Below are 15,227 nucleotides of genomic sequence, written 5' to 3' on the forward strand. Positions count from 1 at the left end.
CTGATGTGAAACTTAATGAAACCCATGCAGAAAGTCCCACTGAGATCAAAAAGCTTTCGACCACCTCATAAAAGTGTACCTAAGATTTCTCCTTTCTGTAAAATTGTGTGTCATTTAACTACCAGCTAAACCTGTAGATTAGCAGCTTAAATCTTCTAATTATTTTCTATTGCAAAGCAGAGAAGTCTCTRTAGTAATGGCTGTTTTGTTGTATCTTTTTGTAACCACAAATTGAATAAAAGGCAGAGATCCAGGTTAACATACTTTCAGCTCCAGTTATGCAATACAAGCCTAATGATAAAATGTATGAATGATGAACAGTGATTCTTGTCAGTAGTTGGCTCAAAATAAATACAAAACTTTAGGCATGGTCACCTGATACAATATTACTAATATTTGTACTCTGAAGCATATTTTATCAAACTTATATACATTACCACTTACTCTAAATTCAAACTAACAGGATTACATTCTCATCTCAGCAATACTGGAGCAGTTCCTAGTGACTCTTGTGAGCTAGTTGTCTACTAAAGAATAAGATTCCCTATTAAATCCTGTCAGATGTTGAACATTCTGGGGATTACAGGATATGCTGATTTCGTTGGAATTCAGGGACACAGAAGGAACCACAAAGATTAGGAGGTGCCTAAGTTCACTGTAAGGTAGGCACCTAAATTTCTTTGAGACAATTTTTAATTAACTGAGGGAATGCCTGATGCATTGTGAAAGTATTCCACCAGATTGAAAATATGTATTTTTTATGATATACAAGGGCTTGAAATAAGTCCCACATACCCTGTGACTTGTTTAATGTTTACATATGCTGTAARGGGAACAAAGTTAACAAGTGGTTTTCAAACCAGGTTGAAGGATGATTTTTTTTTTTGACTTTGTGTAATCTATAGCTAGGAAGCCAACGTATATAGCCAAGTAAAGGTCTAAATTTTACTACCATCTTCTCATCTCTCTCTTTGTGATTCAAACTGACTTGTCCTATCAGATAGCACAGCAGATTTACCCTGCCTAAATATTTGTTATGAACTCGAGAGCCTTATTTGAACAACACTTGGAAATAATGAATTCCTTGTCCTGAATTTTAAACTTAAGATCCTTACCCTTGTGAAGCAGTATCCAGAACACCATGTGGCATTAACAGTAATACAAAATTCACATTCTTCTCTTTCCACTGCTATAGTAATATTGGTGAGCTGACAGGTATTGCAACAGATTGCTTTCCAACAGAACAGCAGTACATAACAATTAACCGTCTTCATCCTGTATGTGAAGCAGAAAACACATCTATACTGGAGAAACGTGCAATTATTTTCAACACAGAATATTTTTAGAAATGGGCAGAAACTGAGTTTTCACATTATCCTCCAGTGGTTCTGTATCAGGAAGCTTTCAAAAATATCAGCAATGAGAACAGAGGATGGAGTTAGCAAATAGATCTGTCTGTGTGGTTATTGTTAAAGGAGTTTGATTTTTCCCAAGTGACCTAAAGTATTTCTGTGCAGAATAATAATATCTAAGCACCATATCATTTTCAGTCAAGTATTTTGACTGAGTTCTTGTACAAAGAATTAGTGTCCTACCTTTTATGAGAAAGAAAAAGGATAAGCAAGAGCAAAAAAAAAATCTGTTTTAAAAAAGCAATTAATTGCATACAGTGTTTGCAATTTGAAAGAAGACTTCTAAACCAAGACCTGATGAAAACTTACCTGTATTCTCCTTGCTTTCCTGGTAACAGTTGTGGTGAAAAGAAAGCCCTGTGCTTACCTTTTATACTGAATCATGTGTAACTTATACCTTGAGGATTTGCAGTGTTTTAATACAGCAAGCATTAGTTTGGTACTTGGTGAAAGAGGATTAGTGTTCAGCCAGACAGACAGATCAAGCCTTGTTAAGAGGAAAAAAGAAAAGCAAAACACGTTCAGGAAATGGTGGTGAAGGTTACTGTCACAATGTCTTTTTAAAAGTTTYGTAGGATTTGATTCAATGGCACTTGCAAATAGTTGGACATTCTGCAAATTGGAAATTGGTTGAGAAGCCTATTTTTTGAAAGAAAAGTTCATGTGTTTTAACTGAATTTTATGGCAGTCTCCAAACTGATATGCTGGGGTGCACGCTGATCCCCTTATCATCTATAGCAGAGGCATTGCCAGAGTGTTTCTGGGTTAATGACTATGTTGGAATTTTTCGGAGTACCAATCTTGATTGCTTTTTTCTGAGTTAGGCCTGAATTACTTTGCCCAGTGGGCTGCATATATACTTGTTTATTGATCTGTTGTCCAAGAAAGGTTGTGGTACGAGATTTGGTAAACCATAGATAACATTTTTTTTTTAAAAAAAAAAACAATTAAAGTACCACTGTATCCCTCAAAGTTCAAGTTTCTGTATCAATATAGGCAGTCCTGGTACCAGTCTGTTGCCTGGTCACATTTTTAAGTTCATTTAAAGGATGCCTATATTGTGGCAAGGGAGTRTAAAAATATCATAATTAGGCTCCAGACCTGTGTTTTCTATCTGTGATCTCAGATCAAGTGTTGTTGTCTTACAAGGAAAATGCTAGTATTTCTAACAGGCAACCATGCAAGCTCCCTACTTTGTCATTAGGATAAAAGATTCTGTGAACGTTGTTCCCTTTGTCACTGCCCTTCTTTCTGCTTTCACAGGTTGCATGTAAGTGTTCCTCTTCACAAGAATACTGACAAAGAAACAGCTTTGAGTTTCGCATATGATCGCTCCTGGGGAAAATGACTCACAGAAGCACTGTGTTTACTATCAGCTGTGCCCAGAACAGCCAGTCTTGCTTTATTATGACTATTCTATTATGGTCAGTCTGACTTTTACAGAAATCCATCCACAAAAGACGACTAGACAAGGACATACAGTTAAAAGTATTTTGTCGTGAAAAGAAATTCTCATGGACTTATTAGTTGTCCTGCAAGCAGGATACTTTTCAAAGTGGCTTTTACAAATGAACCCTTTGAGTGTCTTGCACTTTGTCCTGTACTGGCCATCTGTTCCAGTTCCCATGTACTCTGCAATGCCTTAATTTGTTACTGAATTTCCTATCACACCAAAGTTAGAAGGTGATCAGAAAATTTTCCCTAGATGTCTCCTGTAATTATAGTTTTATTTAAATGAAAAYACAGCCTAATTAAAAATTACAGAAGTCAAAGAAGCAGACATCTACCTTTTTACTTCCTGATAATACAAATTTTGTGCTTATTTGATAATGGTCTTTTGCATTGTTTAGTCTCAGCAGGATAGTACTTCTCAGACAAGTTTCTCACTGCTATAAATCACTAGCTAAATCCAGAGATGCCAGGCAAAAGCTGATCACAATTCTATCCATACTGAAGATCTGCCATTTTTTTAGTAATGCAAATTAAATAAAGTGAAATAAACTGTATTTGCAAAGGACAACACAGAAAATCTAATTTCTCAGTTGCAGTGATCTGTTTCATGATCTGAGAAAGTTGCACACATTCACTAAAGCTATAGTTTCACAAGCATTGATTTTAGAGTGCAAACTTAGAACCTGTCATGCTTTATTCTTCCCTCCCTTAGTTGCTTGTTCCTGGCCAGTGCTGTGCCCTCAGTTGTGGCAACACAAAATAGGGAAATCACTTTGATTAAAACAAAAACTCAAAAACCCAACTCTTTTACGGCATCATTTTTAATCTACATCACTTCATTCCACAACCAAATGAACAAGTCTAGTGGTGTAACTGGGACTGTTTGGAGGGTGGGAATGAATGGGGAAGTTCAGGAAACACTTTACCTGGTTTTCTCACTGAAAAAAGTTCATGAATCCACACTGTAAAGACAATATAAACTCTTCCTATAAGAGGATTTCATCATGACACTGACATCAAGGACATTTGTTTCTTTATTCATTAATTCTAGGTTAGTTTGTCATCTATCGGCTCTGCTAAATTGATCAAGTTAATGGATAGGCAGCTTTAGGGTAATATGAAAWTACAAGTTGAAATCAATTAACCTACAATTCTTCATCTGAGGAGTGATAATTTGGGGAGCTGTTGTTACTTTGTTGACTGTGATTGTTTTCCCATACCTTTTCCTAGAAAGATGCATTAAGTGACTTCTCATGCAGGCAAGATGCTGTATTTAAATATGTTTTTTTCTAAGATTATCTGTTCATACTTCTGGGAAATGTTTATATGCTGACAATACCATACTTTCTAAAGTTTATATTCCCATTAGATTAAAAAATAGTGTATGGTATGGTGAAGGGAATGACAGGTGTTATTCTCCCCCCAAAGCTGCCTTTTCACATTTCTGTGGATGTTACGTGTGAGTGCTTTAATACCAAATTTTGCATCTATTTGAGCAATAGAAATACTTTTAAATTGTTTCTACTTTAAGTGAGGGAACAATGTAAGAGGGGTGAACGCTTCCTCCATACATGCTACAGCAATACAAAGAGTTAAAAAGTGGTCTTATCTATCCAGTTCTCAAGTAGTATCATTTGGCCCAGATTTAGCAGTAGCCAGTGTGCCTCTATGCTGAATGCTGGGTGTTGGCCAGATTGCCAAAGAGGAGTTATTGAAGTGAAACTCCTGGAATTCCATTGTTGTTAATGTAAACAGCCTAGGAAATTAAGAGATATTAGTGGCATGTCTATACAGAAAAGTTCAGGCGGCCCTGTGTGTGCTCTGCTTACACTTGGAGCTGGTTGAGCATATATTTGGTATCTCTCCAACCCTGTTACCAGGGTTTACTATCTGGGATATAGCATTGCATAAATGCAGTTCACAGATCTGGAACGTGCTTGCAAATGACCAGTTTGGATTGGGACAAAGGAATTGTACTTTTTCTTCACCTGTCCAGTGTTAGCTTACTAGTGGGTCCATAGTTCACAATACAAGCTCTGGCAAGCCCCATGAAAGGACTCAAATCACTGCAGATCACCAGGAATGCAAGAATTCGGTTGGAACAATTAATGTTTAATGGTCGAGGGCTCTGTTAGTGAAGACGCTGTATTTCTATTGAATTCCTTGAGGAATTTGCCATATTCTGTAATGAAAAATCAGATATCTGATCTTCAGTGTGAACAGGGAGCTATTCTCAGCACAAGTAATGCTATAGATTGAGATTCTTCAACCTCTGTACCACCCATAGCAGGCATTAGATTCACCCGGTTGTATTAATGCCTTAGTGGTATCTCGGGGTAAAAGGCTCTCTGGAAAGCCTCCAGAAATATTCTGGAAACTAGGTAAGAGCATTCTTCAGTCAAATCTTGACAGGCTTCAAATCAGAAAATTTAGAAATATACTGCTTTACAGTTTTCCACAATATTTTACGTGAATGTTAAGAGTCTGTTTGGATATTTTAATTGTTCCTTCTATATCTTGCTTTCCTAAGGGCAAGGGCTGAGGAAAAAAAAAAAAGATTGTCTCTGCATTGCTGTCTTAGAGTTTATTTTTACTTTTGTGTTTTGGTCAGTATATGGTATGGCTGTTTCCTGTGGACTATTTACTGGTGTAACCCAGCAAACCATTATCACCTGTGCAATCACAAGAGAGCACTTGCTTTGCTATCTCTAATCACATACTTCAACTAGAAGTGCTGTGATGCATTCTGCTAGTTCTTTTTAGGAGTAAATTCTTTTTGTTTTTATGAAAACATTTAATAAAAAAGTAATAACTTCCTTATATATATATATATATATATATATATATTATAGCATATAATATATGCTATATACACCCATACACCTAAACTAATGACAATTCCTTTCAGCAAGAGGGGTGATGGTAAGACTAGGAAGTCTGTCGCTATCAGTTGTAAATCTGCCCTGACATGGTAGTTTGTATCTTCCAGAATTCTAACTTCRGCATAAATGAAATTGCCTGATGCTATTGGAACACTTCATCATATGTGTGCAGCTCATCTACCATAAGTAATAAATCTGACTCTGTCCTGATAGAAAATGTACTGAACATTCCAGTAGAATGACCGCATCTCATATAAAATAATAAGTTTTATCTGTAAATTTTTCCAGCTGCAGACTAGCTTTACTTTTAATGTATTTTTTTAAAAAAGGGTCTAGGAACTCGATTTTAAGTTTCTTAGATTACATGTTTTAGGTCTTGTTAAATAGATATAAGACCAGGCCTGTCTTGATTTAATATCCTCGCTGTCCTCCTTTTATGCGCCTGTCCAAATCTGATCCTGCACACGGCCAAATTTAACCTATCTGAGGTATTTAAAGCAAAATACCTTATTGCCACAACTGAGTGATTGAGCAATTGGTGTCCTTGGAGTACAGAGATTTCCATCTGCTTCAGAACTGGTTTAGGAATCTCCAGATGGGGTCAGTGTTGTTTACTTCAGCATTAAGTAAGTTGATTGGTGTTTGTGTTTTTGCCAGCTTGCTGCTGGAGGCAGATGAGTTCTTTCATTGCGCTACCTTCTGTATTGCCTTTGGGGCTCATTCTTACCAAATTCGGTGGAGAGACTTCCTTTGCCTTGGTAGTAATTGGGCTGAGTACTTGGTCACTATTGTTCAGTATAGTTATTGCTGACATTAGTTTCCTAGCTCTGATGATGCAGAATTATTAAGTGGCTTGTTCCTGCCAAACATATAGCTGGATATTTGAAATTAATTAGTATCAGCTAGGGAGTTAATCATTAATGAAGGACTGACAGACCCACCCATATGGACTCAGAATACTTAACCCAGAGTATTAGCTGAGATACTAGTTTCTGTTGCTTAGAGAAAGGGCAGTACATTCCTTATTTCCAAATACTTGCACAGTCTTTCTTAGTCTGTGTGAGATTCCCACTTGAAATCAACAGCAGCAGGGCCTAATCTGCCTGAAAAGTGTTTATTAAAACACTCACCAGTACAAGAAATGATACAGATGTTTATACTGTTGGCATAAACAGTTTGTCTCAGATGATGTAGATTCATCCATGGCTGATATTTATACCAAATTTCTGAAATATAGCTATGAAACAGCTGCATTTTCTTACCCAATTTAGTGATTGATTGGGATTCTTGCAACCTTTGACTATTTACTGTTACAAAAACACTGTGTGATTTTGGCTTATGTAAGATCATTTGGTGACTCCAGAGGTAAATAGTATGCAAGCTGTGCCAAGATTCTTCTCAACAGTAAAKAAGTTTAAAAGTTATGTATTTGTTAGGAATGTTTCTTTCTGCCAGATTAAATCAATTTTTATTCTTTGAGCTTTTTACCATCTCACTGTGTTTACAAGTACTTTATTTTTCCAGTGAAATCTAGTTTTTTCTAAGAATAGCTTTTGTGTATGTGGAAAAGAAGCAATTTGATCCTGTGACAATCTTGGAGCAATACTGTTTTCTTTTTAGCCTTCTTGATATATGCAGTGTTTTTCAATAAAAAATCTTTTTGAATGAACTTAAAATAGATCAGTCATATTAGAAAAGTGTTTACAAAGCAAGGAAGAGACCCCATGGACAATATGTCTCAGGCAGTATATACCATTAATATATAACCAGCTAAGGTTTCCTTTTTTCTTGAGTTATGTGAGCAGTTCTTGGGACTGTGTTGTTTTACTCTTAGRCTGTTGATAGCTGAAGAGCAGAAATATCTGTACAGGGATGTGAGTTGAAGAAACTAGAAATAGGGGTATGAGGTGCACCTGATATRATTCATTATGGATTGTCTTCGAGGGTCTTGCAAAGAGACGTGCCCAGATCTGCAGTCCTGGTCATGAGTACTTGTAAAGAGGGAACCGTGTTAAGTGGCGTCATCTTCCTTACTGAGCAGAAGTGGAGAGCCCTCTGTGCATTTACACCTGACTCAGATTGCAAAGGAAGAGAAGAGTCCAGTGTGAATGGAAGCAACACTTTGTTTACTTTGAAGAGAGAGAGAGAGGGTGAATTGTTTGTTTGTGAATCTTCTATTTCATTCTTAGAAAAGAAACCTCGAAAGTTTGAAAATCTTCACAGAAGAAAAGCTTTTTGCATTGTTGAGTTGCTTCAAGTTGCTGTCTTTCTRTCTCAAGTTACTGTCTGTTGAAGCTGAAGGATACACGTGGCCTGCTTTGGCAGCTGCTGGTTCTGGAAGCGCTGGATTCCCTGGCCTTGGAAGTCTCGTTTCCTCAGCAACTCAGCTGATAGACTAAGCTGGCAGGAMGCCTAGGTTTCAAAGAACTCGACTGAAGTAATTTTTGTAGAATCAGTTTTCAACAAATACGAAATGTATCATTTACCATTTGCCTAAAAAAATCATAATTTTTTAGAAAAAATATTGCATCAGAATTGCTTCTGTTTTGGAGAAAAATGATCTCTAGATGTGACCTTCTTTATGTTAGAGGCACTTACTTGTGTATTGGCATCTTAAACCATATCAATGAGGAGCTGACTGAATTTTGAAATGCAAACCAAAATGAAAAATAAATAGCTGAGTATTCATTTGAAAACCAAACTAAATTGTTTGCATTTGAGCGCTTTGTTACTACATATAGTTCTGAAGAGTAAATGCTTGAATATTTAGGAAAAAAACCCAGATTTTGAGTTATCTTAATTTAATATTCACAACTATCATTTGCTCTGCATTGATTAATGAATACTTCTAGAAAGAATGAAAGCACAAGCAATAAAAATTACTTACGCAACATAAACGGCTAATACTCACAACAAACTATAATCTATAGACTATAAGTTCAACACTGAAGAATTTCGTAAATTTAGATAATGAGCAGTAGTAAAAACTTGATGATTTATTTATTGGGAAAGATACAATTCCTGAAATAGGTAATGATTTTGCTCTGCTTGAAGAGCATCTTGGCATCTATTGGAATTTGTGTATCTATAGCTGGCCTAGAATCCAACCCGATTCTAGGTTTAATTTAGAGTCAGAAAGAAAGGGGCATTTCTRGGGTGCCTTGGAGCATTTTAGGTATCTGCATTAGAATGTAATGAATTATGCCCTAAACTCCATTGAAATAATTCTGTTAGTTTTCCACCAGTTACGAAGACAGTCTCTTGTGATTAACTCAATTATAGGTGGTTACATTTAGTGAATACCAGAATTGATATCTGTAGAGTAGGATTCCTCAAGTACCTTTTCTTTCTGATCTTCTGCAGCTGTTTACTTCAGGCTGAATATTTTTGGCTGTGACTTTGACATCCAAGGGCCTCTGCCCATTTGTACAAGACTGCTGCTTGTTTGTATGAAATAAATCTAGATTTCCAGCAGGTCATATTCATAAGAATCCATCCTTGCAATTGCTAAAAATACTTTGCAGAAAACTGTTCTGACTCCTACCCAAATCAGTCAAAAAWTTTTCCATTATCTTTCATGGAGTTAAGTTGAATCTTCAGTGATACTCAAAACATCTGTTTAGTTACTTTTTGTTGTAAAGGAGAAATAGTGGCCATCATGATAATCTTAGATACAGATGTAATATAAACCTTCTTTAATTTCATGAAGGTATGCCATATACCTTCTCAATTTCAGTAAACTGAATAGTTAAGTCCTTTTGCAATTACAAACATTTCCGACCATGACAAGAACTGAAGGTGCTTGTCACTTGGCAGAACAGAGCTCAGTCATTTGACTAATGATTTTCCCTGTTTGTAAGTTCAGGAGAGCAGCTGAGAGTGGATAACCAGCTGAGAGTTATAAATACAAATGAGAGAAAGCTAAGAAATGTAGCTTCTTTGGCACACAGCTTGATGGGTGACATACTGGACAATTTCCAAGTAAGGAGGCTATCTGCTTCCTTCTTGTCAGTGTTTACAAAGAATGTACAAAGATTCAACCAATGACAACTTTTTTTTTTTTTTTTTTTAACCTTAATGGAAGTAACACTTCAAGACCCAAATATTAAAGAATGACTTGGGACCAAAGGGCAAAAGCTAACATTAGTGGTTTGCATAAGAAATGATTTTATTTCATCTAGGTAGTTTGTTTCATTAGCCTGTCATGTTCACATTTTCTTAAACCTACAAGTTAAAAAGACAATTTTTCAAACACTTAAAAATTTTTTGGTGTTTCTATTATTTTCTGTAATCGCTCTAGCAAGTTTGGAAAGCATTTGTCTATGATGAAGTTTAGGAAGAGCTTCTGAAAAAGTGTGTATCTTCAAAAACAGGTTGTCAGGACTGTGCTTTTTATTCATCTTTTATTTTATTTATACAATAGCACCTACAAATTGTTTCTGGACTATAACTATGATAAATAACATAAAGCTTATTTGGATCTTGCTGACAGCATGCATTGATAGCACAGTAAAGTTGATGCAAAATGATTCAGCATGCTGGATAATGAATAAAAAGCTATTTTTATTCAGCTTTCTAAATAGAGCCTTAGGTAGGAGACGTCTGACCCACATTTTTGCAGATGTGGAATTTTTAGGTCAAATTGTTTAAGATAAGTAGGTCAAGAAGAATGTACAGAGCTACAGCCGTCTTTAAAGAAGCTGTAATTTTTACATTTTATCTGATGAGCTACCTCTATGATATTAGCCCAAATTTCTAACACAGAGGTTTTTTTAAGGGTATTTTCTCAGCAATCACATAGTATTTTTATTCTAGGGTAGGAAGCAACCATTATAGTAGAGTATATAAGGCAATGGTATTGCTCTGTGAGCTGCAGAAATGGCTATTTAAGTGACTCACTAGAATTTTCATCAAATAAGAATTTGATTGTAATCTACAAACATGAACAGTCATTCTGCAAACAAATCTTGTGAGTCTGTACTACAGGAATAAGTAAACTCTATAAACACATCAGCCTACTATAGCTCAATAAGTAAATGAAATCTTATTTGTTAGGTTGCACTAGCAAATTATAATAATTGAAACCAGAAGTACTATGCTTAAATATGGTAGATATAAGTGTAAGGATATTTGGCCATTTCAGGCTTGAGCTGAAGTCTTAAGATTTGGTTACCTTGTACGCTGTTCAACCAGATTGGTGTTTGGCCAGATCTGTTTTTTACTGCTCTCAGTAAAAGATGCGCTCCTTCCTTTACCTCCCATTCTCTCTTTTTTGTTTATATGATACTCTCTTCTCACTACCCATGATATAAGAATACCACTGTTCTTACCTAGAATTAGTCCCAGGCATAAAGAAAGCAGGCTGTGTCAGGAAAGCAGACTTTCAGGAAGGGGAAAAGAACTAGCYTTGTTGCCTGTTTTGCCAGTGACAGGACTTGAAGAGTGTGTGTGTGTTTTTGGTTGTTTCTGTAGTGGAAGAGACAATGGTCTGTCCCATCCTTTCAGACGTTTTCATGGCTGTAACCAGASCAAAACCCCAAGATTTCTCCCTTTTTCGGGAAGCATCTTCCAGACACCAATATTCTAGTTTTAAGTACCAGGAATCCAATTTTGCCTATGTTTCTAGAGAATTTGAGCACTGTCCTTACATGTAGTCATTTTACTACAGAAAGAAGTGTATTCATAATTTTCAGAAATATTGAAATTAAATATAGGAAACATCTTAATGTCACTGAATTTTCAAAAACCATAGTGTGTGCTACTGGTCAGAAAATCAGTTTGATTTTATCCAAGGTATTGGAGACCTTTTGCATGCTGCTGGCTGAGTGTATTTTGGGGAGCAATATATAGGTACTATATTTACTCAGACAAATGCAGGTTTAGGAAGTTTGCAGGTGTATTAGTTTAGGTGTAGTGTTAATAGCTTCTGGATTTGAGGTTGTTGCCTTTGTACTAGTTGGAGCTTGAGCAGGATGGGCACAAAGCAGTCTATATACCGTGCAATAACCTTGTTGCATGCATGCCCTTTCCAGTCTGCGGGGGAAACCTAGAAACATTGTTCCTCAACAGAAGCAGGAAGCTAAAACACTGATATAGGCTCATGGATGTTAAGTTACAGTTCCCATAAGCACTCTGCTATTCAAAAAAAAAAAAAAAAAAAAAAAAGTAGCTGGGAGGACTTAATAGTCATGAGGATCCATCCAGGCTATGTGATTGAGAGCTTGCACTCCACCAGACCACACCAGTGTGGGTTGGTAGGGGCCACCTAGCCTATCTAGTGCATATCCCTACAGCTGCATGATGTCAGAAGACAGAAGCCTTTCTTATGCCAGAAAAGTAAAGTTAGATGATGGCAGGAACCTCTGTTGAGAGCCTTGAACAGAGTAACTTCAGCAAATACTGCCCAGCGTTCCGTGTAGGGTCCCAGAGTCACTTCTGTCTTGTCAAAGCCCCATCTTGTTAGGTGCTTGGGCCTCTCCTTCCTCCGTGGCGGGCATCAGGTAGTGAAGGGCCACTGGGCAGGCGGTTGCGTGCGGGAACGGAAGAATGGTGACAGGCGGAGCGCTGGGTAGGAAGGAAGGCTTGAGTGGAAAGAACAGGGCAGGTGCTGTGCAGTCAGGCTGGACAAGTTGAATGAGCCATCCTGTGAAAGAAGATTTATGAAATGTGATTAAAATTACCTTGAATTTGGGTGCCTGTGGTCATTGATCACCTTTTGAAATGTTAATCTGTGTTGCTGTTTTGGCACAGTGATAAATGGCAAAATTTCAAATGGATCAGTGTAAACACTGCCTGCTCAGTTTTGTAGGAATAAGAAACACGTGGAGCAGAAAGCCACTTGCAAACGATGTAGTACTGCCTGCAAAAGAGACTGTCTTACTTAACTGCTTTATTATAAAAATGAGCAAGATCATAAGTACTGAGTCACTAAACAGCTTTTTAATGGCTTATCGTAGTGCCCTCTAGTGGTTCTTGAGTAAAAGTTGACAAATTTCTGAAAATTATTTTACGGCTTTACATCAAGCAAAACTAAATAGTAGTGTTCAGAACTTAAATACAACTTTACACTTATTGGCTATTGACCAGATTCTTACCATGTTTAGTCTTTTCTGTATCTAGCAAAACCTTTGGGCAAGAAGTTTCAGAACTTTCACGAACAAGCATAAAAACATTGATAGTACAGCCRGCTTAACTGCAGTGAGGTTAAATAATTCAGGCTGTTTTGTCTGTTCCTGTGTATAAGAAGGATGAACGTGCTCATAAAGGTATGCCTTTTCTTTTTTCTCTTTTTCTCTCTCTAGAACTGTGAGATATTAAGCGCAATCATTTCTACTGGTCTCATAAGCATTAGAGTGAGTCCCAAAGTGGACAGAGACAGTGCAATATAGTCCGACTGTTTCTAATGTCCCTTTTTCATGATCAGGAAATAAGTTTAATAGAAAAGTATATTTACCACTGCTCTCCATCTCATTTCCGCCTAATCATTGCAGAACTTGTATGCTGAGAGGCATTCTTCCTATCACCTTTTAAAAGCAGTCTTTCTACTACCTCTGCAGGGAACCACACTTACCGTACTACTCTCTACACCTTGCTCAAGAAAAATAATATTTACTCCATGTTGTACTGCTTGTTTTCCAGTAAAATGTTGTCAAGTAGATGTTAGTAGAAATTTGATTTTATTAGGAATTATTTTTGTTTTCAATCCTCAGAAACTAGGAAACTTTAAATAGTATTAAAATAGTTGTYATTTATTAGCCCTCTATTCCAATTTGTTGATACTGTTCACTATTTCCCATTCTCCTTTGCTGTCCAAAGATAACATTTTATCACTCTTTATTGCATCCTGAAGATTAATGGGCATTTTCAGGGATATATTTGTCATGTGACTCATTTCAATTCTTAATTCCTGTTTAAGTGGCTTCACTTCTTCATATAGAAACTTCRGAAAGAAACTGTGCATGTATCCATCTATGTGATAAAATTTTAGAGTTGCAAGTAAATATAATGAAGCCCACAGTTTCCAGCCATGTATGATTGAATAGCTCTGMACAGAGGCTTTTTACTTCACATCTCAATTTCCATAGGGAGTGGACATAAAATCTTCACAGGAGAGCAGAACCCTTTCCTAAATGCTTTTTCCTAAATTCCTAAATAGTCTGGAAAGGCTATGACTTGATATTACCTTAGAACATAGAAAGAAAGAGAAAGAGAGTTTTCATTACAGACTCTGGAATGCTAATGGGTAATTTAATATACTATGGATTTGGGAAACTTGTAAAATGCTTAAGGCAGATCTTTCACTAACTAAGAGCACTAGGATCTGCAATGAGGTCTGAGGGTACAGGAATGGGGAGGAGGTGAACCTCACATCTTAGTAACCAATCTGTTAGGTTTGAAAAAAAGAAATGGCTAGGTATCTACTTGTGTGATCAGTGAAAAAGACCCTGTCTCATGACCGTGACCACTCTGCTATTACAGACAGCCTTCTTATGGCTTCAGGTGAATTCACAGGGAGTATGCTACCATACTTCTATGAGCAGAGCAAAGTTGCTAACAAAACGAACTGATTAATTACTTCTCCAGGCTGTAAGAGAGGAATTTTTTAAATTAGTTCCTTGGCTGGCTCACTGAACTGATATTTTCGTATAGCACGATTCATTAGCCAATACTGGCGAATGCAAAAGTGAGGTCAGAGAAATGGTTGCTGCCATAGTGAGAGTGAGGACTAGTCATTAATTTCAGTACTATTTAAAAGAATTTAAATCGCATTTAAGCCACTATATTTGGGTGGCTTAAAAAGCAGGTATTTTATGGCCATGGAGCTGTTCTGCATATTCTCATGCATATTTTTGCCTTCWTACATTTGATAATGTATTTAAAGGTTACCCTGGGGCATCACATGTGCTAGAGACAATCCAGTTTCCATGAGACCTTTAAGCTCTACAAAAAATGCCAGCATCCTGTTTTCTTCATTTCTGTTCCTGACTATACTGTCATCACCTGCTCCTGGTTACTGGAGATTATTATAAGACTTGAATGACCCATTTAGCTGTTCTGAATTTTGAATGATGGATTTTTTTCCTCATATGCTACATTTCTTCCCTCCCACTGCCTTTTATTAGAAAACAAAGAAATTGTAAAAAATAATTATATATGTTTGCAAGACTGATCCCTGTATCATTTGAGAACCCATTATAAGGAAATTAAGGACAAATTTATCATGGGTACTGTAAGCCTGCAAAAAGAAGGGAAAAGGAGCCGTGCATGTCTTTAGGCCTTATAAATAATAATATCTACCAGATATTCTCAAGTCCCAATCCAGTATCTCATGGGCAGGGAAACAACATTTAGAAAGAGATTACATATTTCCAATAAGCAACAAAGAAAAATGACAGAACTGTGAAAGCATACCTACTCTTTTATATACAGGTGATACAGTATGCCTGTCTTCTAGCATTCGTATGCAAGTCAGGATTTTAAT

At 36.7% G+C, this 15,227-nt stretch overlaps 1 protein-coding gene across 1 annotated transcript in view; it reads right to left on the reverse strand.

The window, feature by feature from the left end:
• FSHB (follicle stimulating hormone subunit beta) overlaps window positions 1–1,304 on the reverse strand; it is a 1,608-nt gene extending 304 nt beyond the window's left edge. The window contains exon 1 of the mRNA XM_085300802.1: window positions 1,116–1,304. Within this exon, the coding sequence (XP_085156928.1) occupies window positions 1,116–1,274 (159 nt within the window). The 5' untranslated portion in view covers window positions 1,275–1,304. The remainder of the gene's footprint in view (window positions 1–1,115) is intronic.
• Between the last annotated feature and the right edge of the window lie 13,923 nt (window positions 1,305–15,227).

Source organism: Rhea americana, unplaced genomic scaffold (genome assembly GCF_003343005.1).
Source record: "Rhea americana isolate MKP2758 unplaced genomic scaffold, rheAme1 scaffold_17, whole genome shotgun sequence".
In the NCBI taxonomy this organism is placed as follows: Eukaryota; Metazoa; Chordata; class Aves; order Rheiformes; family Rheidae; genus Rhea; species Rhea americana.